Source organism: Fusarium oxysporum, chromosome 3 (genome assembly GCF_000149955.1).
Source record: "Fusarium oxysporum f. sp. lycopersici 4287 chromosome 3, whole genome shotgun sequence".
Taxonomy (NCBI): domain Eukaryota; kingdom Fungi; phylum Ascomycota; class Sordariomycetes; order Hypocreales; family Nectriaceae; genus Fusarium; species Fusarium oxysporum.
Window position 1 is genome coordinate 44,836 of NC_030988.1, and position 26,181 is coordinate 71,016.

At 49.5% G+C, this 26,181-nt stretch overlaps 7 protein-coding genes across 7 annotated transcripts; 1 reads left to right on the plus strand and 6 right to left on the minus strand.

The window, feature by feature from the left end:
* Window positions 1-234: 234 nt before the first annotated feature.
* On the minus strand, window positions 235-1,725 carry FOXG_17317 (uncharacterized protein). The gene has a single exon (XM_018397320.1). It carries the CDS (start codon window positions 1,711-1,713, stop codon window positions 424-426), a length of 1,290 nt encoding a protein of 429 aa, XP_018258283.1. The 5' UTR covers window positions 1,714-1,725; the 3' UTR covers window positions 235-423.
* A 565-nt stretch (window positions 1,726-2,290) lies between these two features.
* Window positions 2,291-4,036, minus strand: FOXG_17318 (uncharacterized protein; the record flags this gene model as incomplete). Its single annotated transcript, XM_018397321.1, has 2 exons — window positions 2,291-3,816; window positions 3,887-4,036. 2 exons carry the CDS (start codon window positions 4,034-4,036, stop codon window positions 2,362-2,364), a joined length of 1,605 nt encoding a protein of 534 aa, XP_018258284.1. The 3' UTR covers window positions 2,291-2,361.
* A 1,310-nt stretch (window positions 4,037-5,346) lies between these two features.
* On the minus strand, window positions 5,347-6,052 carry FOXG_22783 (uncharacterized protein; the record flags this gene model as incomplete). The annotated part of the gene is made up of 2 exons (XM_018403196.1): window positions 5,347-5,993; window positions 6,040-6,052. The coding sequence occupies 2 exons, from the start codon at window positions 6,050-6,052 to the stop codon at window positions 5,347-5,349; spliced, it is 660 nt and encodes a 219-aa protein (XP_018258285.1).
* A 404-nt stretch (window positions 6,053-6,456) lies between these two features.
* On the minus strand, window positions 6,457-8,526 carry FOXG_17319 (uncharacterized protein). Its single transcript, XM_018397322.1, has one exon. The coding sequence runs from the start codon at window positions 8,382-8,384 to the stop codon at window positions 7,047-7,049; it is 1,338 nt and encodes a 445-aa protein (XP_018258286.1). The 5' UTR covers window positions 8,385-8,526; the 3' UTR covers window positions 6,457-7,046.
* Window positions 8,527-15,746: 7,220 nt separating this feature from the next.
* Window positions 15,747-19,353, minus strand: FOXG_17321 (uncharacterized protein; the record flags this gene model as incomplete). The annotated part of the gene is made up of 3 exons (XM_018397323.1): window positions 15,747-16,894; window positions 17,059-18,264; window positions 18,324-19,353. 3 exons carry the CDS (start codon window positions 19,351-19,353, stop codon window positions 15,747-15,749), a joined length of 3,384 nt encoding a protein of 1,127 aa, XP_018258287.1.
* Window positions 19,354-20,258: 905 nt separating this feature from the next.
* On the plus strand, window positions 20,259-20,783 carry FOXG_22784 (uncharacterized protein; the record flags this gene model as incomplete). Its single annotated transcript, XM_018403197.1, has 1 exon — window positions 20,259-20,783. The coding sequence occupies one exon, from the start codon at window positions 20,259-20,261 to the stop codon at window positions 20,781-20,783; it is 525 nt and encodes a 174-aa protein (XP_018258288.1).
* A 3,861-nt stretch (window positions 20,784-24,644) lies between these two features.
* Window positions 24,645-26,181, minus strand: FOXG_17322 (uncharacterized protein). The gene is made up of 3 exons (XM_018397324.1): window positions 25,621-26,181; window positions 25,083-25,570; window positions 24,645-25,030 (listed from the first exon to the last, which is right to left on the minus strand). The coding sequence occupies exons 1-3, from the start codon at window positions 25,861-25,863 to the stop codon at window positions 24,727-24,729; spliced, it is 1,035 nt and encodes a 344-aa protein (XP_018258289.1). The 5' UTR covers window positions 25,864-26,181; the 3' UTR covers window positions 24,645-24,726.

Sequence of the window (26,181 nt, forward strand, 5' to 3'; positions counted from 1 at the left end):
TGGAATCACATGCATCTACATTTGATATCACACATGTTTAACCCTAAGCCTGAGTAGTGCATGGACCCCAGGGTAGAAAGGGGCTGCAACTCGAGTCGTAAGCTACCGAGCTAAATGTGGAGTTACAGCAAGAAAGTAGGCTAGGCCAGATAGCGGGAGAGAAACAGCCCAAGGCAGATCGCAGGCAGGTAGTCCAGAATCGGTTCGTAGCGGTTTCACTGCAATTTTAGATTTGCTTAATTGTATTCATTGCTGTCGATAACTTTGATCCGTCTTGATTCAGTTGCATTATCCATTCTCGGTGCCTCGTCTCCAGGGTACTACCCCCTTCTTCCATATGCCGTTAAACATTATGTTACGGTACTAGTCTGATGAATATCGAAGTGTATCGATACTCGCAGATGATATACCAGGCTACATCGCTCAAACTATCTCTGTTCCATTCACAGCTTTCAACAACCGCGAATTCTCCCCATCGTGATAAGCATCAACCCCGAGAGAATAGTGTGCACCGAATAGATGCGCCTTTCCCGTCTTGCTATAGAAAACCATGTTTAGATCATAACCCGAGCCCTTGTCGTCGCGGTGCATCACAACGCCTAGCATGGCCACAAAGTCGGTTTCATTCGCAAAATGCTCTGTAGTGTGGACGTATTTGCTCAAAGGCTGTTCAGTCCCATCTATCACCTTCCAGTCGATACTTGGGTTCCCAAAGGTGAATATTCTTAGCCTTCCCTTAATTATTTGTCTTTGAGGGGAACCTTTTGGAGTCTCTGTTACCAGCGTCTGTAGCGCCAGGCGCAAGACCAGGCAACCCTGAGAGTGCGCGATCATGACGACTTTGTCAGGGACCTTACCAGCGGCGGGCCATAGAGCAGCCCTAAGTTCTTGCTCGAGGGCCTCCTGAGCAGCCTTGCTACTCTGTGTCCTTCCAATAAGAGTATTTGGCTCACCATCCCTGCGTTCGCCGCAACACTCGATAAAGTCCCAGAGGATGCCGTCGCTTCTGTTATATACTCCTGTGACTTCTCTGTTGAAGGTGTCACGGATCTTATCGCACGACCGTTGAAACCAAAAGAATTCGTTCGCAATGCCGTTGATGAAGAGCCATTTCTCATTTGGTGGGGACGGCGGCCCGCCGTGAAGCGCTGAAATGTATGTTGGTGATGGGGGGTTGGCATTTGCATCAAAGTCGCTGCGTAGACTGACATTTAGTTGAACATCGTCGAGTCCGTTTGGTATTTTGCCTCTGCCCATCTTCAGAATGGCAACAATGGTTAAAGCTACCCGCTGTGCTTGGCAAACCACAGCGTTTCTGTTCTCCGGTAGCCATAAGTCGAGTTCATTGTACGGATTGTCTATGCGGAACTCAGCATCAAGGGTCTTTGTCGCACCATCAGTGGACGGAAATCTACCCAAGACGGTTCCAGGTCTGATCAAGTCGTATAAGAACTGGCCCAGTTCGGGCAGATGGTTTAATATGAAGTTTAGGGAGGGCTTGTTGACGCCGTTGGTAAAGATAGCCCTCCAAATGAGGGCTGCGCCGCTGAGACTTTGTGTCATGGCTTCTAGAGACCGATTTATCGCCTGGAGGATTGCATTGACCACTTGTGTGTCGCCTGCAGCGACAAACACCTTAATTGCCAAGGTGAGAAAGGTGCCAGCTATGTATGAGCCGAGTGTAAGAAGTGCAGGGCGTATTTTCGAGGTCATGTTTGCGAGACGTGTCGAGAATGCTCGGATCCAATTTTGTAGCAAACGAAACATATTAACAAGATAGGGCGAAGGACACGACACAAATGGTCTAGGTAACAGGAGGAAACTCGCGGGAGTCCTGGGAAATATAGCATTTGGTTTACATGCGTCTCCTTAGGTTCACATGTCATATGATTGATGATAGCGCAAAGGTTTCAGCTCAAGGGCAGGGGAATGGTGCCATGGCTGCAAATAGTGGTGGCACAATAATCTTAAGCCACTGATAGCATCTTTCATGGTATGACAAGATGAATACGACATCTTACCTGCATGCCCCTCCTGGCACGGCAGGGTTAGTCGCTCTCATGGACTCCAGTGTGACTCGTATCTATAGGCTCCCTAGAACCATGCTTAAGCCACCGTAATATCCTTTATCATATGTAAGATGAGTATGAAGTCTTAGTAAATAGTGAATCTTAGTTAATAAAATACCTCTCAACAACATTGGGTGGCTCTTCAGTTTTCTCAGAACTGATTCATATTGCATCATTATGGCATCTCAATACTACATCCCACCAATTGCACTTGCAAGTCATAGAGGTTAAGGATAATCCGATGGGATACACGGCCAGCTATTATATGCCCCTCAATAAAGTAATCTGTAGTTTAAACGCCCTTTGTTTCAATGGCCGAAACAGCAAATAGGTTTGCAGTGAAGGTGCCGTTAGGATCAGCTTTACCCCTTGCTCTACCCAATTTCTGGTACTTATCCGCATCCTCATAATAATATTCCCAAACCTCCGGCTTCCCCAAGTCCCAGTCACCATAAGAGCCCCAGAGCAAACGTCTGTCCTGCTTACTAAATGGGCTCGAGGGACCAACCATAATAGAGTCATTCTTGGCCTGCCACTTTTCGGCATATTCTTTATACCTGTCACCCAGTTCATGAAAACAGTCCAGCGTCTGGACAACCGATGCATCCCTCCAGCTGTAGGAAGTGCCGTTATCTTTGTTTAGATAGAAGTGCGAATTGGCGCCTCCAAAGCATTGGATCTGCGTTACAAGCTTGCAATAGGTGTAGACCTCGTACTCCTTATCCCCTGGGTTATTATCGAGTAACTGGCGCGGGTTATAGATCAAGTCGCTGCGATCAATGACCGAGTCGACCCAGCCGTCCTTTTCGAGAGATTTCGAGTTGGTAGAGTAGGTGCGCTTGACATAAGGGAGATCAAACTCTCGCCGCCTGGGGAGGATCCATCTTCCAGTCATTCGAGACATGTCCTCTTCGAACTCGTCGATGAGGAGAGTCTCATTTTTGAAGAAACTCTTGAGGGCCCGGAACTTGTTGAACCATTGATCAACACTCTCGTCATACTTATCCTTCTTGCTGGTAGGGCACCATTGCGCATTAACTATGATGACGGCGGGGAAGCGACCATTAAGCCACTCAAGAAATTCATCCGCAAGGGCGTTCTTGATCTTGTTTTGAATGTGTTCCCAAAGATTAGCATTATTCAATGTGGGAAATAGCATCGCGATGGGAAAGTCGGTGCTGAGGACGTTAACAGTGAGGTCAAAGCCTCGCGGGACCTTGGCATTGTCGGCCATTTGTGCGACGGCGGTAAGCAGCTTGTTGAGGACTTTGGGGGAGTAGATCCAGAACCCTTTGATGCCATGTGGTCCCTTGAATCCGTTTGGGCCGGCAATAGTCCCCATGTAGCTCTTGGCCTGATACACCTCGACGGTATAGTGTGAGATGATACCAAAATTACCTGGACTGCCCCCGAGTATGGCATAGAAAAGCTCGAAGTCGTTCTCTTTAGAGATGTCTCGAATGACACCGTCGTGACAGACCATACGAATGGTTCTGATGTGGTCGCCAAAAAGGCCAAAGCCACGGCCAAGCTGGCCATAACCACCAGTTTGACCATGCCCACCCACACATACGTAAGCGCAATCTCCGTGGGGGACAAACAGTTGATTGTGCTTGATATATGTGTTGAGCTCTTTGAGTTGATTGCTGACGCCAACGTACACCAAGGCTCTATCTTGGTCAATGGGGTCATGGGGATTCAGAACCATCAAGTCCTTGTACGTGTTGCTAAGGTCCATCTGAATGTTCTTGCCACTGGTAGACGACGCGCCAACTCTTAACAGCAATAGCGACTTTGTTCTCTCTGGCCCAAATTACATCCTTGATGACGTCTTCGTCTCCTTTCGGCTGAACGATGAGATCTGGGTACATATTGTGATCAACCTGGTAAGTTGAGGTTGCATATTGCTGGTTGAAGTAGGCGTAGTCCTGTTTCTCAGCTTGAGTGCCATCGCGGGAGTATTGCATCCCCTCAAAACCCGGAATTTGGACTATGATTGCTCTCTGAAAGACGCCAAATGCGCAATTGGCAGAAGTCTTGGTTAAAATGTTTAGTGGGCAGGCTTAAGACGCGAGTGACAACTAATTTTATACTTTTCTGGAGTGCTTAAAGACACGAGTTAGTGTCGAGGCGCCCAGTCTCCACGGCGATTCCGACTTACATCTCTAATCTCAAGTGTAACATTGATTTGGTGCACACTCCTCGAGCTTGAGACCTGTAGCAGAGTCAGATTACAGCGCCACCGTTATCTCAGCCAGCCTCGTTGTCCCAATCTCCATCCACGATGAGCCGTGTCTGACGCTGTTGGTGATCATTAGACATATTTAGGGTAATGAACTATATTCCCGTATCTTATGCCTTTGCTGCAACTGGTTTGCCATAAGATGAAGATTTCCAGGGTATTGAGGTATTGATACAGAAGTAGGTTACGAACATAGAACCTGTTGAGGGCCTCGTTACCCCTCCAACAGTAGGACTCCATCGAATGCCAAGCTCCCTTCCTAATGTGACTGTAATGCACGTAAACTCTCAAGACCAGTAAGATTCAGAAGTGTGTAAAAGAAATTCAGCCAGCCCACCTTTAGCCTCCACGTGAAGCCGAACCACAAGTCTTCTCGTGTTATGATGCCCCGTCGTGTCAACACTTGCAGGGATAGCCTTGAAGACTGCAAATTCAATTGGACTGCCTTTAAACTGCGGGCTCAAACTGCTATTACGGTTTTAATAATTCAAGCCATAGATTCTGGCTGCTCAGCTGGCAGGTGGGGTGTACTTCCCTACAAGCAGATGTTACTGACATGTGATGGCCTGGGAGTGGGAAGTTCCGCTCACTTTGGTTTACATGCGACCAACAAGAATGTTTGGTAATTCAGCAGGAGGCATTGGGCATCCCGTCGATGGCCTTCTTTTACATCTTGGGTTAATCCATTCATGCACAATGAGCCCGAATCTTCCGAACCTGACGCAGAATGGTGCCGCACTCTCGACACTTTAGTCCATCCGGCTTCAGTGCGCCTCCCTAAACGCTAATTATAACGAGCTCTTACCTTACGCAACGCGTACTGGCGTTCCTCACCTATGATGCGCCTCACTAGATGGCAAGCTTCATGGCTAATTATAGATTTAACTCTACCCCCCTGCAAAGTGGGACGAAATAATCAACTCTACTAAAGTTGATTTTGGTATGTAGGACTAGGTGGTCTCTAGCAGATCAAGAAGCCTGACAACCTCGGATGCTTCCGGGTCATCCCCGTGTTCTTTCCAAGCGTCGGTCAAGTCATCTGCATGTTCCATCATGGCATTGTAAGCGCTCTGTTGCCTGTGGCCGATCCGCCTTATCATCGAAAGATATGCATTGAACGATGTAAGCGAGTAGCTGCTTGACCACAAGTGCATATCTCCTCTGTGTTTCGAGCTTAAACCGTAAATGGAATGGCTTTGTCCTCTCTTTCATCAATTCTTTGCGATTGACCTCAAATAGAGCGTTCCAAGATAGAATATCTGGAGTAATGACAGCCTTGGCATGGTTAACCAACCGATCGAATGCGACGTGTATGAACCGTAGTTGAGCGTCGTCTGACTTTTCTGGGTCATCCGGATCCACTTCGTATTCCATAGCGATCAAGCCCCTCAAGAAGCCCTTTTTCCCACTAAATTCCTTTAAGTGGACAGCAGAACCAAGCCGACGAAGCCACGGATTCGGCGCAGTAAAGTCATTCTCCTCATCAATACGCTCTGCTTCTCGACTTCGAATATCTTTACCCTTGCTCTGGAATGCATCAATGGCCCTCTGGAGTGCGGCTTGTGACTCGTTATCTTGAGCCCTTAATTGCTCGAGATTCAGTCCTCTTGCCCACCTCAAATAGCTCGCTTCCCGGCCCACTAGAGAATAGTCGTTGATAACAGACTCCTGTTCTCCACGGACTGTTGCTCCTTTCTTCATCTGTCATAGCAGCTGAGCGACGTCCACCTTTAAGTTCCATGTCCCAATTATGCTTAACCCTGAGATGTTCTCGAATCCGCCTCAACTCTGTGCCCACATATGGGCAATTGGACCGAGACGACGTGCTTCGCTCTGGGATAAACTCACACCGAATACCTCCTGTGCCTGGCGGACCTAAAGCTGTAATTGGCGGTGCATCATCGGGCCTGGGTGGTAAATTAACGTTAGCCTCTAGCTGACCCTCAAAGACATCATGCTTAGATGCCCACTCTTGCGCAAGCCTGATCTCCTGAATGTTGAGATTATGCGGAGCACTGCGAAGATATATCCTAATTTGTTTCTGGGTTACCATAATCTGGCAAGAGAGGCAGCAGAGAAGCCAAAACTCTAGATTATATATAAAATACTTTACTACAAATAAATTAGAAAATATTAAAATATTACATTGACCTTTCAAATTTATTAACTATTATACAGCATTAATGCTTTTCCTGAATCCCTTTGTTCTACATTGGAAGTTCAAGTGAAATTTGACCTGGATGAAATTAGACATATCTTTCGCCAGAATTGTCTCCGCACATCCTAGTAGAGGCAGCTAGATAGCAGAATTCCTAAACCCCCCAAAACCAAGCCATGCATGCCATTCACGACTAATTCGCCGGTACTCGGCATTTGCACCAGCAATATGCCCGGGTGCTTCTTCTAGCCCCCCCGCATATGTCAGCCCGGCTATCTTAGTCGAGTGAGCCGCCATCTCATCGTTCCAAGCCCATGAAACCGCCTCAATAAAGACCCTCTTGAATTTAGCTTGCTGCAAATGCCGACGTGAGATCGCAATAGCTGCGTGGCGCCACATCTGGATGTTGGTTTCTGTTCCAAAACTGAGCTTGAAAGTGCGGCTCAGCGTAACACTAAGTCGTGTAGCTGACCACGGACCGTCTGAGACACCAGCTGTTACTGAATCAGTTTCTGCTTTCTCAGTTGTCAATTTCTGAAATATGCGAGAAGCCTTCTTTCTTTCTTTACGAGCTTCCTTATCGTTCGCTTGCAGGTAAGGCAGGGTCTGCACTTTTGTATTCCCTGATGGCAACAATTGCGATGGAAAACTCGCCCCACAAGTATGGCGTGGATCCTTGCTTGAAGCCAGGAATCTGAACTAGCTGAGAAAGCTGGCTGAGAAATGGGACGATGAGCCAAACATAGTATAAAAGAAGTTCCCCAACGTCGCTCGGTAGGTATCGATGTATGATCTTGGTTGTACCAGTGACGCTATATCCCTTATGATAATATGTCACGAAGCTAACAAGGCCATTTTCAACGAAGATATTTTGACGGCCTCCCGACCCGTCTCTAGGGTTAGAGTGCTGAATACAAAGTAGTTCCGTCCCACGTGCTGGCTGACCCCCTGTAATATGCACAAGAAGTAGCAACCGCTCGAGGAATGCGTTGGCTGTAGATAAGTATCGGCCTACAGTTTGCAACCTCCATTTACCAGTTGATTCATTCTCGAAGAAGTCCCGTCGAAGGAAAGCTTCTTTGAGTATACGGTCAAATATCCACCTCCGATGGCCATGCAAGACCTCGTTCTGGGGATGGCAAGTGAAGTTCCAACCTGGGGCCCCTTCCGACGGATCATCCACGACTGATCGCAGGCTAAACTGGGGCACCATATGCTTTCTCTCTGTGTCAGATGGCACCAAGAGTAAATCTGCTAACTGGTTCTGCGCCGCTTCTACTTCTGCAGAAACCAGGTCACGAAGTCCAGTCATCGAGAAGTGCATTTTTTTGTAGCTCAGAATCTCGTCGTCGTCTGACCACATGATGTAGCCAAGGCTTGTCGTGTTATCTTTTACGGCAAAGCCGTATGCGCGAAGCTTTAGTGACCAGCTTATCGGCGACCTCGCGTCTTTTGTCATAAACCTGTCTTGCATTTCTTCTACTGCGGAAGCCGGGAAGTCTGCTTCGTCGAGTTCGACCGCGAGAAGCGCCCTCTCGGCAACAAGAAGCTGGCCCATCTTGATGAGCGCTGATAACTTCGGAGTAAACTCAGCAGCCTCTGACAATTTCTGCGCATTGCTGGATGTCACATCTTGACGGATTCCCATTACTGCCAGAAAGCTGACAACAATGCTATCATAAACATCGCCATATAACTTGTGATCTAGTAGCGAAACCATTAGAATAAGGCATTTATCGTCCAGTCTCTTGCGGAGTTCCTCAGATTGATCGGGATTCCGTCCATCGCCGCTGGTGGCACTCATTTCTGACGCTGTGTGAACGGCGTCCATCATCGCTACAGCCTGTCCTTCAGTAAGCCGGTAGTGTAATTTTGGACCCCTCTTTAACCATGCTAGTCGAAAAAGATAGCACATTAAATGCTGAAGGACGCGGCTGTATTTTTTTGTCTTCTCTTAGGTTGTGGATTAGTGGCTTCCGGGACGAGCGACCAGCGATGAATGAGTTGAGTCGATGTTGATCGAAAGCATTTAACATGCCATTCTGGAGCGAGATCCGTGATCGGGTGATCACACGTGAGAGAGAGTCGAGAAGAATAGACAGTAAAGTTTCAGGACTGCCTGGGGAGCCTAGCTCATACGACGTGGCTAGGTTCGGAAGTGAAACCAGAGCGGCAACCTGCATCAGTTCTTGTTTGTGGGGCTCTAGGAAGCGGGGCCATTCTGTGACTCTATGTTATGTTATGTTATGTATATTTTTCGTCCGGGGGGCCCGTAGGCCCCGAAAGTCCCCTACTGGGGCACAGGACGTGCTGAGCTAGAGAAATCAGAATCTATCTACACGCTATTTACAGAGTTACTATTGGCTATAAAGGATTAGTCATTCGCCGCGCGAAATTAGTCTTCCATCAGAATCCAATTTCTGCAAACGCGTCCGTAGACCGCACTCTATCCAGCATATCAACGGCACAAATGGCGCATTCTATCAAGCTTGCTACCCGTCAGCGGGATGATCAAGCGCGGCTGATAAACGAAAACCGCAAGGTAAGCCTGTTGCCAGGCGATCGTGAGCCTCTAGACACGGTTGTCGCAGGGCTGCCTCCGAGTAATCGCGGCCGGATGGAGGGCGTGTCGGCGCCCTCCATCTAGCCGTGAGCACATAAGAAAGAGAAAAGTTAGCAAAAGAAACGTGTTGAAAATAAGGAGAGAAATAGAGATGCAAGTGCTTCTCTAGTCGTTGTCGCCTAATAAAAAGGGCAGATCTTTCCAAAGAACGCGCTGTCCTTGGACAGATCGATGAATTTGGTAAAGTCTTTTCCTATTGCAAGGTTTACTACCGCATTCGGTGAGGGTGCCAGCCTCATCCGATGACGCGGCGGTACCTTTCTGCAATAGAAAATGTGATCCGGTGCTTTGCGTCGCCCACATGAGCAGACAAGGCGTGCATCGACGTGGTCGAATCTTTCGTGGTATGCGGCGAAGTCCCCGTGGAGGGACCTCGCTGCCAGAAGATGGTGCAAGGCTGCGCGCGGGAGCGAGAGCTCCGGCGGACAGCTTGTGGTCGCCTTGAGATTGAGTCGCTTGTACTGCTCAGGAGCGGAGGCTGACCACCACGCCTCGAATGTTTCTTTCGATTTCTGTCTTGCGAATCTTCGTAGGTAAGCCAGCGTCGGTTGAGTGCCTTCGGGCTCAGGGAATGATGATGCTGCTTTTGCCAGTTTGTCGGCCTGTTCGTTGCCAGGGATGTCGGAGTGTCCTGGGACCCAACGGACCTGGATGGCTCGATGTGATGTCGCCAGAGCCTGGAACGCAAGAAAGACGTCTTGAGAAGAGTCAGAGGGTGTGCCTCGTAGGCACGTGGCGGCTGCCAGGTTATCTAGGCATATGTAAATGTTTTGTGTTGCTGATTCTCGCAGGTTCAGAGCAGCCTTGAGGCCTTCCAATGCCCCGGCAGCTTCGGCGTCGAAGACCTCAGCGGGTCCAAGGCGACCCGATCCGTTAAAGATTGGGACATTGTTCTGATGAATGGTGAAGCCGTAGCTGGCAGCCCCTTCCGAGGATAGAGAGCCATCCGAGTATACCACCAAAGTGAACGGGCCGAGTGACTGAAGCCAGCAGAGAAAGGCACTAGTTGTTTTCTCCTTTGATGCAGTCTGTAGTGGTACTATTTCTTCTTGTTGGAAGCATCGCTGTACGAGCTTCGGCCGCGGGCATGGTGCAAGCAGCTCGTCTGCGCGTCGAAGACGCGTCCTGAAGACGTTTTCCGTCTGTGTTTGGTATCTTCGCTTGATGAGGTCGTGGTAGGTAGGTTGGGTAGGCGGGCGCGTTCGGCTCGCCAGAGGATGAGCCTCGTCCAGCGATTTGAGTCGTGCGGAGAACCTAAGTCGCCTTGCTTCGAGCAGTTGGTCGACTGGCGGGATCCCGCTCTCCCTATGGAGGATGGTGATAGGTGTTGTCTTCCAGACAGGAAGTATAGCTCGCATGGCCTGGTTCATGGCCTTGCTCATTCTCTGTAGGAGATGCTGATTACTTGATGGCAGATCTTTCGTAGGCTGGGTCCACCGTGGCCTGGTCTTGCCCGGGTACCATGCCTCGGAGCCGTGAAGCAGCACTGGCTCGACGCATGCTCTGACAGCACTTCGCACGGCGCTCGGCAGAGGGCCATGTACCGTGTTGGTCAGTCCTCGCAGGTGATAAGCTACTGCCTTCGCTTTCGCCGCCCACTTTTCGACATGAAGTCGGAAAGATAGCCTGCTGTCCAGCCAGATGCCTAGCCAGCGCAGAGCTGATTCAGGATGTTTCTCGACACCGCCGTGGTGTACTACCGGGGCAGTCCTGAGTTTGCTGCGGGAGAAGTGCATGACTTCGGTTTTCTTCGGGTCGAAAGAGATGCCATTTGCCGCACCCCAGCGTACCATCTCGTCAACAGAGCTGGATGCCATGGCAGTAGTCTCGTCTACTGTGTCGCCTACGGACAGGATGGCCGTGTCGTCTGCATATCCGAAGCGGCCCTGGGGGTTGCCTAGTCGGTAGATTGGCTCAGTATAGAGTAGAAAGAGGATTGGCGATACCGGTGAACCTTGGGGAAGGCCACACTGGAGAGAGGAAAGTGGAGTGGTGGTGTCTTGATATCTGACACGGGCTGATCGTTCCATCATAAAAGACTCAACCCATCTGGCTAGATGGTCAGGCCAGCCTTGTTCACGAAGTCGCAGGACGAGTCTGTTGCGCATGACAGTATCGAAAGCACCTTGTATGTCCATCGTGACCAGGGTGACGACCTTGTTGCGTGCAAATGCTTCTTCGATGTCGTGGATCAGGGCGGTCACCAAGTCTGTCGCCGACCTCTTGGGGAGCGCTCCGGCCTGCTGAGGGTGTAGGACGCCGAAGTAAACAGCTGCCCAGGCTAGACGGCGTGCGATCAGCCGTTCTAGTCCCTTACCGAGGCAAGAGAGCAGAGAGACGGGTCGCCAGGCCCTAGGCGACGTGAGATCACGGCGTCCGGGTTTGGCGATCATGACTACTTCTGCTTCCTTGAACGGCTTCGGATGGTGGCCTATAGTGAGGCATCTTTCGAACAAGCGGCGGACATGTGTCCCGATGATGTGCCACGCGGCCTTGAGAAGGTTCACAGTGATATTGTCTGCTCCTGGAGATGTATTGCCTGTGTGGATGGTGGCATGCTGCGCCTCGTCCAAGGAGATTTTGTTCGAAAATGCAATCGATCTAGAGGGAGAGATTGATGCCCAAGGATTGTCAATGTCGTCGTCTGCAGTTCGTCGTTCTAACGTAGCCTGTCGGAGTGCGTTGGCTTTATCCATCTGGGTCTCGAAGACGACGTTGTCGACCTGCAAGGGTGGAGGCTGAAAAGCGCCTGGCGATTTCAGCCATCGGACAGCTTTGAAGACAGCGCTGCTGCTGGAGAAGCTATCGATGAGGTTCCGCCAATACTGTCTTTTAGCCCGACGGACTATACGATGAAAGTCTCTCTTGGCCATCTGGACATCCTGGTTGAATCCAATAGGGTAGAGTCGTCTGATGGCTCGAAAAGCAGCCGCGGCGTGGGCGCACTCCTCCGTCCACCAGGGAGCCGGACGTCCGCCTTTCCGGGCGGGCCAGCCAGCTGCCTTCGCTGCTGATGTTAGTAAATTTACAAGTGCAGAGGCAAGCTCATCTAGCTCTTCGGAGGTCGAATCGGTGAGAGGGATTCCTGTAGCGCCAAGCTCCACGATCTCGGCGAATCGTTTGAGCTCGTCTTCCGTCGTCACCCGAATCTTGCCCGGCTGCATCGGAGCCGGCTTGGTGTCAGGGAGGGTTAAGCTGAGTGTGAAGTGGTCAGAGCTCGTGGCGAGATGGTCCTCGACAGTAGCTTCGGCCAGTGGCATATTAGTGAAGGCCAGATCAATCGTGTTGCCGTACGGGTTTGTCGGTATATCTAGAGTGTTGAGAAGGTCGAGGTCATTCTCCAACGCCCAGCCTGCGATCTCTTTGCCACGGTTCGTAGTTTGACCTGTCTGCCAACTACGATGCCTGGCGTTGAAATCGCCAGCAACGAGGCAGCGCTCCGGAACAGACCATTGCAACAGCGTGTTCAAGGCATCCATCTCGTCGTTCTGACGATAGAAGTTGACGATCGTCATGTCGTTGATCGCGAGCCAAAGGATATCGCGAGTCTGAAAGGGCCGGATCTGGTCAGCCAGAAGTCTGGGGTCTCGCCGGACATATGTCATGACTCTAGGCCGAGTATCATTGCTGTTCCACATGTCGACCGGCGTAAATGTGTCGTATGCAGGGTGAGTCTTGGTTAGAGAGCGGGTCTCTGTATGAGCCGTCCACGGCTCTTGCAAGAGCACAACGTCATATCGTTCCGAGTCGGCCAGCGCTAGAGCGCAGTCGTGGGCCGGAGGGATCTTGCCGACGTTGGCCTGGAAGATCCTGATCGGCTTCCTGTCGTTCTTTCGTGTTTGAGAATATCTATTCCTGGCCATGCGAGCGATTAATGAGAACTATTCGGCGCTTTCGCGGTGAGCCTGGTCTGGGCTGTTCGGGTTCTTCCTCTGCTTCATAGCCAGCATGAGGGGTCGTGGCCACCATGATGCACGAAGGTGCTCCTGATACAGCTGGGCTTGGAGCACGAGCGTTCGGTCGTTCTTGTGATGTGACATCCTCGTTTTGTCGCTCAGCCATGCCCTGCCGGGCTTCCTGATGTGATCCCGACTGTGGTTCTTGGTGTCGTTGTCGGTATGTCTCCGCACCAACGGCCCTGACATGTTTTCGTTGTTCTTTAGTCAGTCGGCGGAGCACGCCGTGCACTGTCTTTGGCCGAGCTGGGCACCTACGAAAGTTGGCCTGGTGGGGGCCCAAGCAGTTGACGCACTGTTCTGGTGCGATGCAATCGTCTACGAGGTGGCCGGCCTCACCACAGCGTCGGCAAACTGGCTGTCTGTGACAGTTGCGGGCAAAATGGTGGCCCCAGCACTTCTCACATTGTCTAGGTCGGTCGGTTTTGTCGACGAGTCTGGCTGCGCTGCTGCCAAAGAGCGACCAGAATCTCTTTGTGGGCTTCAGGAAAGACACAAGCAGGGCCTTGGTCAAGGGGTTATCCGAGAATTGTCTTCCGGTACGTACATCAATGGGCTTGAGCCCAGTCTGGATTTCTATCTCGTCGCTAACGACGCTGTCACTATTCACCTCATTTCCGTAAAAGTCAGTCAGCCTTGTAGGAACGTCTGAGATCACATAGGTGAACCATTCCTTGTTCGTTTCTACTGCTATAGGTTTTAGTTCAGCAGCCCACTCAGCTTGCTTTTCTACCAGAAAGTCGCGTGTTGCCGAGTCGGCAGCCAGGACGGCCCATCCCGATCTGACCTGGAACACCTGCCGGATCTTGTCTGAGACGGCGCCGAGCTTCTCCCTGATCAGCCAGAAATGGTCTGCATCAATGCCATGCATCTTTCCTCGAGGGCTTCAATGCCAGACAAGCTCAAAGTCGAGTCGGGGTGGGGCGATGGTCGTCTGTTGCCCTTGGCGATGAGGTGGATCTGTTTGTCGGCCTTTATGTTGTTGTTGTTGTCTGTAGGTCAGACGGTCATGGTCAGTGGGAGGCGCGGCAGCGGCCACGCTGCTGTATGTAGGCTTGGGGGTCACAGGTCCGGAGCAGGAGAGCTCTCGTTTCCAAAAACCGAGGAAATCATCAGCAAATTGCTGAGCGAAGCGTCGTTGCGGTCCGGTGACGAATTGCTGGGCCGCTTCTTCAAACTTGGTACAAAAGGCCTGAAAAACCATCAACTTGGTGTTGTACTCTTCAACGCGTTCTCGCGCGAGATCATTGGCTGATTCGATAATAGAGATTGGTCTTTGTTCAAAAATGGATGCGGGACTGGCACGCTCAGCTCCTTCCGTAGCTGCAGCGGTGGTGGCGGGGTTAAGTGGTGAGGATGGTGTCTGGGCCATCCGGCCGGAACCGGTTGAAACACCAATGGTGCCGTTGACGGCTGCCGGACTGTTCTGCAAGAGGGCTGCACGGGCTCCCCGATTCAGGTTGACGGGAGTGTGGATTCCCAGATCAAAGGGATCTGGGGCAGCAGGCGGGATCGTCGTAGACGAAGCCATCACTGCGGCTTGCGACTGCGCAAAGCGCAGATTGGAATGTTTGTTGTGCACTTGTTAAGGATTTAGGTGTAGACAGGGCCACTTTCTTAACACTTGTATGCCAAGAAAGTGTGATGACAAAGGAAGGTGCATTCTGTGACTCGAAGCCACTGGGATTGATGTCTAGGGTCGGAAGATAGAAGGTTTATGTCAAAACCAGTCTGGTTTAATATTGCTGAGTTTTGGTTTTCTTACTGGGCAAGCTGAAGGTTTATGATGTCCTCGAGTCTAGTTTGAGTAAACGCAGGGCTGATATTGGTCGCGCTACTTCCTGCATCAAATCCAGATGGGTTTTCCTCCATGTCCTTGTGAACTTTGCGGGCCTCGACGATGAAGTACCTACATCGTGAGCCGTGAAAAAGGGTTTGATAAGAGACTGGAGTCCGGACCAGACCGGCCTGGGCCAAACCCTTGATCCCTCCAGCCTCTCCCCTTCGTCTACGCCCTGGTTGGCGCAATGGTTGATTATGAACCTTTTTGAGATGATCTTCTGTTGCTGTGCGACCTCGGCAGACATACCGGTCTCGGTCGTCTTGACAAAGTAGACAACAAATTCCATCGTGAAAAACATCAAGGAACCGAATCGGATGGGCGATCGGCAACGGTCGCACGTTCCTACATATCTCATCGGCGTCTCCTATGAGAGGTAGATGGTCGAAACTTCTCTCAAATAGCTTGATGGCAGTAACCTTAAAGGCACGCGTCGCATTGTGGTGCCGTCGGATATGCCGGGCGATATTGGTTTGCGGTACAACGCCACACTGTTTGCAAACAATGATACGCCAAGAAGGATCGTAGTAAAAGAGATCTTCAAGTTCCATAGTGAAAGTCGTTTATAGTCCACTAGCCTTTTGATGGCACGAGCTTTTAAAGATCGTTGGGGGAAACCTCGAATTGAAATTACAGCAAGAGAGTAGACGATGTAAAAAAGCTGAAGTACGCGTTTACGCGTGTTTACACGCGTAAGTAATGCGCCCGCAGACTGTCGATCGAAATGAGAAAACAGAATTCACCATAGCATGGTCATATGGGAATAGACGGGAGATAAATAAACAAGTGAGAAATAAACAGGGGTAGGCGACAATTAGGAATAGAAGAGTAGGGCAAAGACAGCTTAGATAGTAAATATTAACCCTTTTCTAACCCTAATCCAAACCCTAAAACCTTCGCTATCTCCGAGTGACCGTTTCGTAATGCTAAAAGCAGTGGTGTCAATCCATACTCAGTTGCAACCCTAGCATCCGCTTCCTGCTCGAAAAGCATCTTTACTATCTCCAAGTGACCGTTCTGCGATGCTAGATGCAGTGGTGTCAATCCATCCTGAGCTGCAGCCGTAGCATCTGCTTCCTTCTCGAGAAGCATCTTCGCCATCTCAAAGTGACCGTTCTGCGATGCTAGATGCAGTGGCGTCCGTCCATCCAGAGCTGCAGCCGTAGCATCTGCTCCCTTATCGAGAAGCATATTCGCTATCTCCGAGTGACCGTTCTGCGATGCTACATGCAGTGGTGTCAATCCATACTCAGTTGCAACCCTAGCATCCGCTTCCTGCTCGAAAAGCATCTTTACTATCTCCAAGTGACCATTTTGCGATGCTAGATGCAGTGGTGTTAATCCATCCTTATCTGTAACTCCAGCATCCACTTCCTTTTCAAGAAGCATCTTCGTTATCTCCAAGTGACCGTTCCGTAATGATAGAAGCAGTGGTGTCCGTCCATCCTTAGTTGCAACCCTAGCATCTGCTCCCTTCTCAAGAAGCATCTTCACTACCTCGAAATTGCCGTTCCCCACAAATCTCACTAAGTCATCCACACCGACTTTCGCATCCTGGTCCAGAAGAAATGCAGCGATAGCCAGATGACCCTCTTCGCATGCCCAAGAAACAGGGGTATGATTCGTCTTTACTGAGTCTATTTTGCTCTTGAGGCCATCTGTAATGTCGATTCCGTTATGGAACCTCGATGATAAACCCAACAGCGCTGTGACACTATCTTTGTTTCCCTTGGCCATCGCAGCAAGGAGCGGGTGACGGTATCTTCCTCCTCCACAGTCAATCCCAGGGTTTACTTCGAGTCTCATCCGAATGAGTTCAGGATATCCCCTGTCTGCGAGGATGTAGAGAATGTCTGCTCCTTCACTATACTTTCGGATTTTATGCTTTTCAAAGATATTAAAGATACGGACCCAGCTTGATACTGGAAATTCGCTAATGAACTGTTGCTGGGTAATCTTTTGGGCAGCAGCATCAGCGTGTCCAAGAACAAACTGACTGGCGTACTCTAGAAAGGGGAACTGTCTTAACAGGTCATCCTTTATGGTCTGTGCTTCAGTAGATTGTTGTCCGTCAATCGCCTCTCCTATGGCCTCATGAAATATGTAGGCGCTACAACATGACCTCGGTTTTCCCATTCTGCCCCAAGTTCTGGCCATAGTTGATACAAACCCTTGTCCTTGATTAGGAAATCATGGACAGACTCATGTATAAACTGCACTGTAGGCTTCTTGGCTTTGGTGATTTCAGCGAGTCCTTTAGAAGAGCTGATGACGCATTTGTTAAAGCAGTCGCTGGCATCCGAAGTGTTGACAGGCGGTATTTCGAGATCTACCAGGCCTTTCAGTGATAGTCCAGACCAAAGCGCATGATAGTACTCTCCAGGCTTTAACGGTCGTTCTGCAAGAAGAATCCAGAGAATAGAGAGTAACAGATCTTCCATGTGCTCTTGATCCCGAGTCAGGATAGCTTTGAAAAGCTTACTTAATTCACTTGGCACCTCTTGCAATCTTCTCCGAAGTGCTAGGCGTCCATGGCGATTCTCTTCGTTTAGAATGTCCACTACCAGAGCAACCCAGAGGAAGACACCGGCCGCCTTCTCAAGCATCATCTGCGTCAACTCATCCACAAGGGAACGATCCTGAATCCGCAGGTGTTTGCTGATGTAGCGTTTCAAGTCTTCGTTGTGACCGTCTTGGCCTTCTAACGTCAATCGAATCCCCGACTTGATGTCAATGTAAGGGTAATGTCGGCTCGAGAAGCACACCTGAAATCTCACATTGTCTTCCACACAGTGTTCTGCGACTTCTTCAAAAAACTCGACCATGTCCTTGACTTGCTGCTCATCGCACTCATCCAGCGCATCGACAAAACAGGTAAGGGATCGCTTCTCCAGAGACGAGATTGCGGAACGGATCAAGTCTTTGAGGATGTTTAACGGTGGGCATGTGACCTGGTTCCGTGGTATCAAGTCAGGATCGTCCAGGATTTTCTGTAGATCGGGGAAGCCTTCGAGGAGCTGCAGGAGTAGAGATCGATACATCCCTGAGACTGATTTCTCTAACAATTCTCCTCTGGCGTTGAAAAAGAATGAGACAGTGAGTGCTTTCATTGGGATATCTGTCTTTTTCATCTTTGTGTAGATGAACTTCATAATGATTGATTTACCGGCACCTGGCTTGCCTCGGATCCAAAGAAAACCATGGTGCTGCGAATGCTTCTCTAAATCGAGCCATTCCAGATAGTCACGGTGTTTGAGGAACCAGCTGCAGGTCTTGGAATAAGCAGTTTTGATTGTGGTTTTGCGCGAATCGATTTGCTCGAACCGGAGAGACTCCATTAGCTGTAGCCGACGATTACCAAGATCTGCTTGCTCAGCTGTAATAACAAGTTAGCTTCCTTTACTTTAGCAGTTGAAGGGTGAATGGCAAACATACGAAAATGGGCATTGGGCCGAGAGTCTCTTAACCCGTCGTCGGTTGCCAGTAGAGCCTCCAAGAACTCTCTTGCATATGCTGCAGCGACTGCTGCTGCATATTTCTGCCAGTCTTTAGCCTTGTGAGAATCTGAATAGTCGCATATACCTCGAATTGGAAGACAGGGAAGGACATCCATCAGCCCTGCAGCCTCCATCTCGAAGCATATAATGTCCAATTCTTGGGCAAGACGGTCGCGCGTAATTGCATCTTTCATGACCTGGTTGCTGGAGGCAATTCCGCCATAATGAATCTTTGGTTCGCAAGATCTTCGCGCCTCCCGTTGCTCTAGTTGCGATTGATCGCAGGTTTGGCAATTCGCCATTGAAGGGTCGTGCCGATACGATGCCTGGAATAGACGATCGGCCGCATTTGGATGGTTGTAATTCGTAAGGCTCTTCATCCTTTCCTGAAGGATGCCTGAGACGCGGCTTGAATTTAGTTCGTGCCCAGCACGAAGGTTTGTTACGGCCGTGCGAAGAGAATAATCAGGGACTCTAGGAACTGCTGTTGTTTTAATCTTGCCACCAGCCATAACTTTCCCGAAGTCATATTGCATAACCCTGGTTCCCACAATAATGTCGCCCAAACGAATATCGAGTTTGCCAGGCGCCCCGCCGCCGATACCAACTATTAACCCATGGCGGATTGATGGAAAAGTACGCTTCAAGTCTGTTAACACAATTGCGGCAGTGTTATTTCCGAACTGATCTTGAGGTAAGCATGCGATAACGATATTATGATTCTTAATGCTTCCAAGCGTGTAGGCATTGTTGTCATTAGGACGTCTCGGTAGTTCACCATGCCTCTCGTCTAGCATGGCCTGAGCAGCAGCCGTCTCGATATACAGCGCACAAATCCAAGCTATAGTATAGCGGCCATATGGTAGGTTGTTCTCTGTATTTGAGTCTGTATTCGAATGAGAGGTCTTTTGTCGCTTCGGGAGTCGGAGATGGTCATCATCGAAGTTAGGCAACAAAGCGGGGTTCATGCTGACAAGATTGCTCTCACGCTACACGCCACGGTCAGCGCAGGGGACCTTTTTGTGTGACAGGGGAAAAAGGGATGTTGTCTTGACGCTCAGTAAGACGGTCGTTTCGTGGAAGACTGGAGATGCACGAGGAAAAGATGGCGAGGGCATGGAGGCTGGAATCAGGCTGCGACAAAGGACTTGTCGAATTCACGTGACTTCAGCACTGCCACCGCCTCATTAACGTGTCGTGGTGGCTATACCCGTCATGCTCAAGCTGTGAGCTGTAAAGTCTGGTTTAGATAGATTACAGAATCATTTCAATCATGAAAGTCAATTGGGCGGTATAAAGTTCAAGCTAGAGCGGAACTACCCTCGATTGTAACGTAAACACGAACTAAGCCTTGAATTGCTCGTTGACCCGCTCTTTCCTCGGTAGATCGTCAGCATTTCCCCCGTAGACCAGCATCTTCGTACCAAGAATGTGACGGAATTTAAACTAGCCGCTCGATGATCTGAGCTCGCAAAGGTCGTTGGAAAGAATCCTCGGATCGAGATTACGGAAAGGAGAGTGTGTAATGTATGAAAACTCAAGTAAGCGTTTATACGCGTGCAGATTGTCGATCGAAATGGGACAAATCAAATGCCCCAATATGGATTGGAAGGGAATAAACCGGAGATAGACAGGTACTTGAGAAATGGACAGGGGAACGCGACAATTTGGGGCACTCGACAATTAGGAATAGAAGAGTAGGGTTAATTTGAACCAATCAGCGACTCGGCTTCGACCAAAGCGATTTGGACCAAATTTCCATACCCTGCAACCCCATTTTGGTGCGCGATTTGACTCAAATCGTCTCTTAATAGTACCTAGGCTCATCTGGCTACCATCTGACAGTGAGCTCAAAATCCAGAGGATAGCCAAGATGCCAGCCCGCCACGCAACAGAGCCGTACGTCACACCACGCATAGGAACAAGCAAAGCAAAGACGACAATTCTCAGTCGAACGAGAGCAGACTTGCGAAGGGAGAGAAAACTGCCAGACGGAGTTGGCAGACATTCGAGAAAGGTCGACTCAGCTCTGCCTGGTAAACATACTCGGCTACTGTACGACCAGCTACCGTGGAAGGAAGCCAGCGTGCTGGCACAACTCAGGACCGGAATGGCACGACTGAACGGCTACCTGTATCAAATCGGAGCAGCAGTGACCGATGAATGCCCATGCGGGCAAGCAAAAGAAACAGTAGAGCACCTCCTCTTCCGATGTGTAAAATGGATGGCACAGCGCAAGGAGATGATGCTTCAATGTGTAGAGGAAAAGCGCGGCAACCTCTCCTTTCATTTGGGGGGCAAAGCTGCATCAGATGGACAAAAATGGACACCGAACATGGAAGCAGTACGAGCCACAATCCGTTTCGCAATCGCCACAGGTCACCTGGAACAGAGATGACAACAACATCACTACTAACCTATCGGCCATAAACTTATACCTACTAACGACTGCCCCGTGCAACCAGAAGCAGGCACCGCTTCAGCCGCCGAAGATAGGAAACTGAACACTTGGAGGAATTGGGCTTCAAGTTGACTTGCTACTACTAACAACTACGGGGATCAAGGAGACAAGCGATGACCAGGCTGGAAAGAACAAGAAAAGAACTGCATGGGCTTGGCGAGATCAAGGCAACAACTAGCGAGATGTATGTATTTTTAACTCATAGAGCCCTCTGGGCAATGGCCTGCCGGGCGTAATAGACTTTGTGTGTGTGTGTGTGTGTAGCACTAGGGTGTATAACGTATGAAAGCTTAAGTATGCGTTTAAACGCATATGACGCGAGTGCAGATCGTCGATCGAAATGGGACAAATCAATCGCCACAGTATGGATTGAGGGGAAATAAACCGGAGATGGACAGGTACTTAAGCAGTGGACAGGGGTAGGCGATAATTAGGGGTGCACGACAATTAGGAATAGAAGAGTAGGGCTATTATTGGAATACCTAGATCCTATTTCTTAGTTGTTACTAGGTTAAAGATGTAAGATATAAAATAGCTCCCTTAAATGAGATATCATAAATAGATTCCCCCTTGCCTTGAGACTTTCCTTGTGATTAGAGTCGTGGCTTGTCTGGAGATCCTTTTGCCCGTAAGACTAAATCCCACTTTTGCAGTTCTGCGTTCACGTCCTTGACTCCACCGTTTCTGTCAGTCGAAGCAGGCTGACTAACAGCAATTCTTTCTGCTACCATGCAGTACCCACCTACCGGCAGTACCCACCTATCGGCAAGCAAAAAAAAAGTTTCCTCATACAAAATGCCCAATTTCACTTACGCAGTATTTGACCAGAATTGAAGTTATTAGCATGGAACAATGTCTGTTGTATTGGGGAGTTCGTTCCGTCTGATATCATCACATTGCTTTTTTGATTACGTATGCAGTATGGTCGCACGGGACCAATGTAAAATTTGTCAAAACGTCTCCTTTGACACCCAGCCTCCCCGACGCTCCGTCCAATGTTCCCGACGGCAGCCCCTAACAATCGCCTTAAAAATGCCACGCGTGTCTTATACAGAGGATGAAGTTGCTGAAGCAATGTTAGATGTCACGGATAACTGCCTCTCGCAGAACAAATCCGCCCAGAAACGTGAGATCCCTCGGTCGACTCTCGGGGACCGATTAAGGGGCCTACCGTCAAGGTCAGAGGTCACACAGCCTGCCCAGCTGTTATCCAAACCTGAGGAGTCTAGATTAGTCGCATGGATACTTCGGCAAGAGGCCTTAGGCTATGCTCCCTCTCACAGTCAAGTTCGCGCCACCGTCAACGCCCTCCTACGACAACAAGGAAGGGAAAAGCCTGTCGGTGTACATTGGCTAGCCAGGTTCATGAAACGACATCCATCCATAAAGACAAAGATAGGAAAACGGCAGGAGGCGTCGAAGTTCAATTGCTTTACCCCGACCGCTGTGAATTAGTACTTTGATATCCGGGAGAGAGAATATGGCTGGATCAAACCCGAGAACCCGGTTAACGTTGATGAGGGCGGTATAATGGCTGGATTTGGCGAGTATCTGTTGTTTTGACCAAGAATTCAGCTAATCTATTGCGAATCTAGGCTTGGATTCTTTGGTTATCAGCAGTAGCGATCCCAGGAAGAAAGCCTTCCTCAAAGGCTCCCAGTCCCGCACTTGGACTAGCTTTATCGAGGCCGTCACGGCAACTGGCCGTCTTCTGAAACCGGGGATTATCTTCAAAGGCAAAGAACTTCAACAACAGTGGTTTATCAATGAGCTCAAGGAGGTGGCCGACTGGTATTATATCACGTCCGACAACGGCTAGATAGACAACCATATCGCAATCGAGTGGCTCAGAGAGGTCTATCTTCCCCAAACGCAGCCGGACGATGAGTCTGATGCAAGGCTCATCATATTAGATGGCCATCGAAGCCATGTGTCTGTAAGTATCTGCCTGCCCTGAACCTCCTGAACCAAAAATGCCGCTGACCCTAAATCCAGGATGAGTGGATGGTTACGTGCTTTTTGAACAACGTCTATTATTGTTACTTGCCAGCCCATTGCTCTCACGGCCTACAGCCACTTGACAATGGCGTGTTTAATGCCTCTAAAGCTGCTTACCGCAAAGAACTCCAAAAACTGACAAGCCTGACTGATTCTGTGCCGGTGGATAAGGTTAACTTCATCAAGGCTTATGCCAAAGCTAGGGAAGTGGGTATGACGAAGAAAACCATCCTTTCGGGCTGGAGAGTGACTGGAAACTGGCCGATTTCACGACGGAAAGCGCTCATGCACCCTGAGATTCAGCCAGACAAGAAGGAAACGACGCCTGCATCAGACGGCCACAAGGATGGGCAAGACGACTCTGATAATACGCCAAAGACCAGCCGTCACATCAGGGATCTGGGGAAGAACAAGAGCCCTTTAACAAGAAGACGGTATTCTGTGATATCAAAAGGATTTGAAGCGCAAGAGTCAAAGATCGCCTCCCTAAGCTCAAGAGTAGCCAGTTTAGAGGAGGAAGTCGGGCGGTTGAGCAGAGGCAAGAAGAGCAAGGCGATACCGAATCCCAACAGGAAGTTTATGACAGTAGCCGAGGCTCTAGTGGCTGGCGATGCTATTTCAGAGCCACATTAAGCAGCTGAAGAGACAGAGGCTGTTGAGGAAGTGATCGAGGTGGGAGGAGCGGAAGAGAATGAGGGCTCAAATTCGGAGGCGGAAGAGTTACCTGTGGCACGCACGCGCGCTGGGCGCGCAGTCAAGAGGCCAAGACAATATTAAAATACATTCAATTCCGAACTGGAAAATAGCAATCAGTTTGTTATTCCTATATTTGGTGACTCTCTGTGAGGGGGTTGAAAGATAGCAGTTTGTATGGGGAAACTTTTTTTTTGCTTGCCGGTAGGTGGGTACTGCCGGTAGGTGGGTACTGCATGGTATGAGGCGTATTCTCCCGGGCGTAATAAATTCATTCATTCCCTCGGTCACGCCGACCCTTCTCCACCACCATTTTTTCGATAATTCAGCCACTACCTGTGCATCCGCATCCATCTGGTCAATTAGTTGCCTTGCTTCCCCTACTTTCATTGCTCTGCATTCTGTAGTCCAGTCCTTTTTGCCCTTCGGCGCCGGCTTAGTATCTGGGAAACACGACAAAGGCTGTGGTGAAGCAATACCACGATGCCATACGGCAACGGAAGAACATTCACTGGAAGGAGTTTCTAGCGGATAATGACAACGTCTGGAAAGCAGCCAAATACATAAAATCCGGGGATGAGGCAACTTTTGGAAAAGTACCCTAGCTCATTAGAGCAGACAGAACAACAACGACCAATCAACGAGAACAAACCGAAGAACTTCTTGTTGAGACGGTATGACTAAGATGGTCCGATCTGCTGGTGGGCCTGCTTGGCTGAAACGATCTGCAGAAACGTGGATTTTAAGGAGTAAATTCCGGGTCCATTGGACGATAGTTCAGCTGCTCGGACCCGAACGCTACTGTAAGATGCTTATTTTCTGGGCCGTTAAGGCGCTTGCGTAGATGTGGAGTATCAAAGAGTCAATTACACCGAATAAAATGCCCCTTTTTACTTGTGACGATACTGATCATGTCTAGAACAATTTACATAACTCTTTGCGGATTGTCCAGTTGTCATTGGCCATGGACGTGAAGCCACTTCCACGCTCTAGAAGAGGTGATGCGGGATGTGGCCTGTTTCGAACATATCGAGAGTTCACTGGTTATCCTTCTAACGAGAAGTATAAGTGTGAGTATCCATAGTGCTCTGATAAGAATCGAAATTAGTGGTCATTAAATCTTGAGAGTTACTATCTAGGTACAAGGAAATTTGGGAGACATCCATCCTATTATACAATACACAACACTTTATACGACTCTAAATTCAACGGTCTTCTTGATGACATTACCCTTAAGGTCCATATCGTCCATTTTGATAGAACCATCTCCCTGCGAGGAGCCGCACTCTATGATGTGGTCTGTTGAGTCATTGCGTGTCTTGCTCTTGCCTCCGTTGACTCCGACCACATGCTCACTTCTGCACTGACCAAAATCGTCCTTTTGTGTCGAGGTGAAGCGACCTGGCTGACTACCTTGATGTGGGTAGCGATCCCAAAAGGATGGATAATCCCGAGTGCCACTGAACTTGAGTTTTGAAGCAAGGAGATCAATACTGCACGAGTCAGCCCAAGGTCTGATCAAGATAGCGCAAAGGAGGGACGTACTATAGCACCATGGAGTACAAGCAAAAGACTGCGTAGAAGAAGCGATCGAGCTGAGTGGCAATATTCTCTGCCGTCTGACCCGCAGTCTTAAAGGAATGCGTAACAGCACGAAGTACACCCTGCAGAGCTAGAAGCGCGACTCGCATCTCGGTACTTCGGGCGAGGTATTGGAACAGACCGCCGTTACGCGCAATTTCGGCGGATGAAGCCTTGGCCGAAGTGAAGAGGACTATGAGGAAATAGGCGCTGAGACATTCGAGCGAAGCGATGAGACCAAAGTATGCGATATGAATGTGATTGATAATCGTCAACAAGTCGTTGTTTCCGGCGAGGATAGAGCGGACTCGGAAGACGATGATGACAATTCGAACCATAATGATACCAGCTATGCCTGTCCAGAAGAGCGAAGCGAACACTCTCCACCGCAGTCCTCTCAGGACTAGTTTGAGGATGATGTAACTATAAAATAAAAGACTGGCTTCTTGCAGCTGGCAGTTTGTCAGCTCGGGCAGATTCCAATTGAGACGTGAGGTCATACTAGCCAGAAAATATCAGTAAATACTGAAGCTATCGCTGTATACATCGGGGGATGTTTCTCGTAATAGACATAATAGCACAGTCCATTAGCAATCGCTCCGGTCGCTGACGAGAACATCGGGACAGCTGCGAGGAGCGTCCAATTCGTGATGCCGCACACGAGACAGCCGAGCAAGACGTTTCCAATGCATATGGTGCAAAGAATAGACCAGCTCAGCTCGAAAAACACTGGTACAGCCGCCATTGTCGATCAATAATGTCGAAAGAATGGATAGAGGAAGAAAGTGACGAAAAGGCTGAGTAGAAAAGGCAATGTGACGGCGCCAAGGAGTTTAAAGGTGAGACCCTGGCGGCGAAGATCACTCTCCTATTAAGTTAGCCAGATCGAAGGCTGTACTGTCTGGTCTTGTCATATCATGAAAGTTTGGGATAGCCCCTGACCCCGCGTCAATCCAGGCTGTTGGTCGAGAGAAGCCAGGAGTTAATTAATTAAAGACGGACCCCCGGATTCATAGCGTCGCTCTGGGGAGACATGAATGGTTGGAAGACTAGAGTCCTTCGG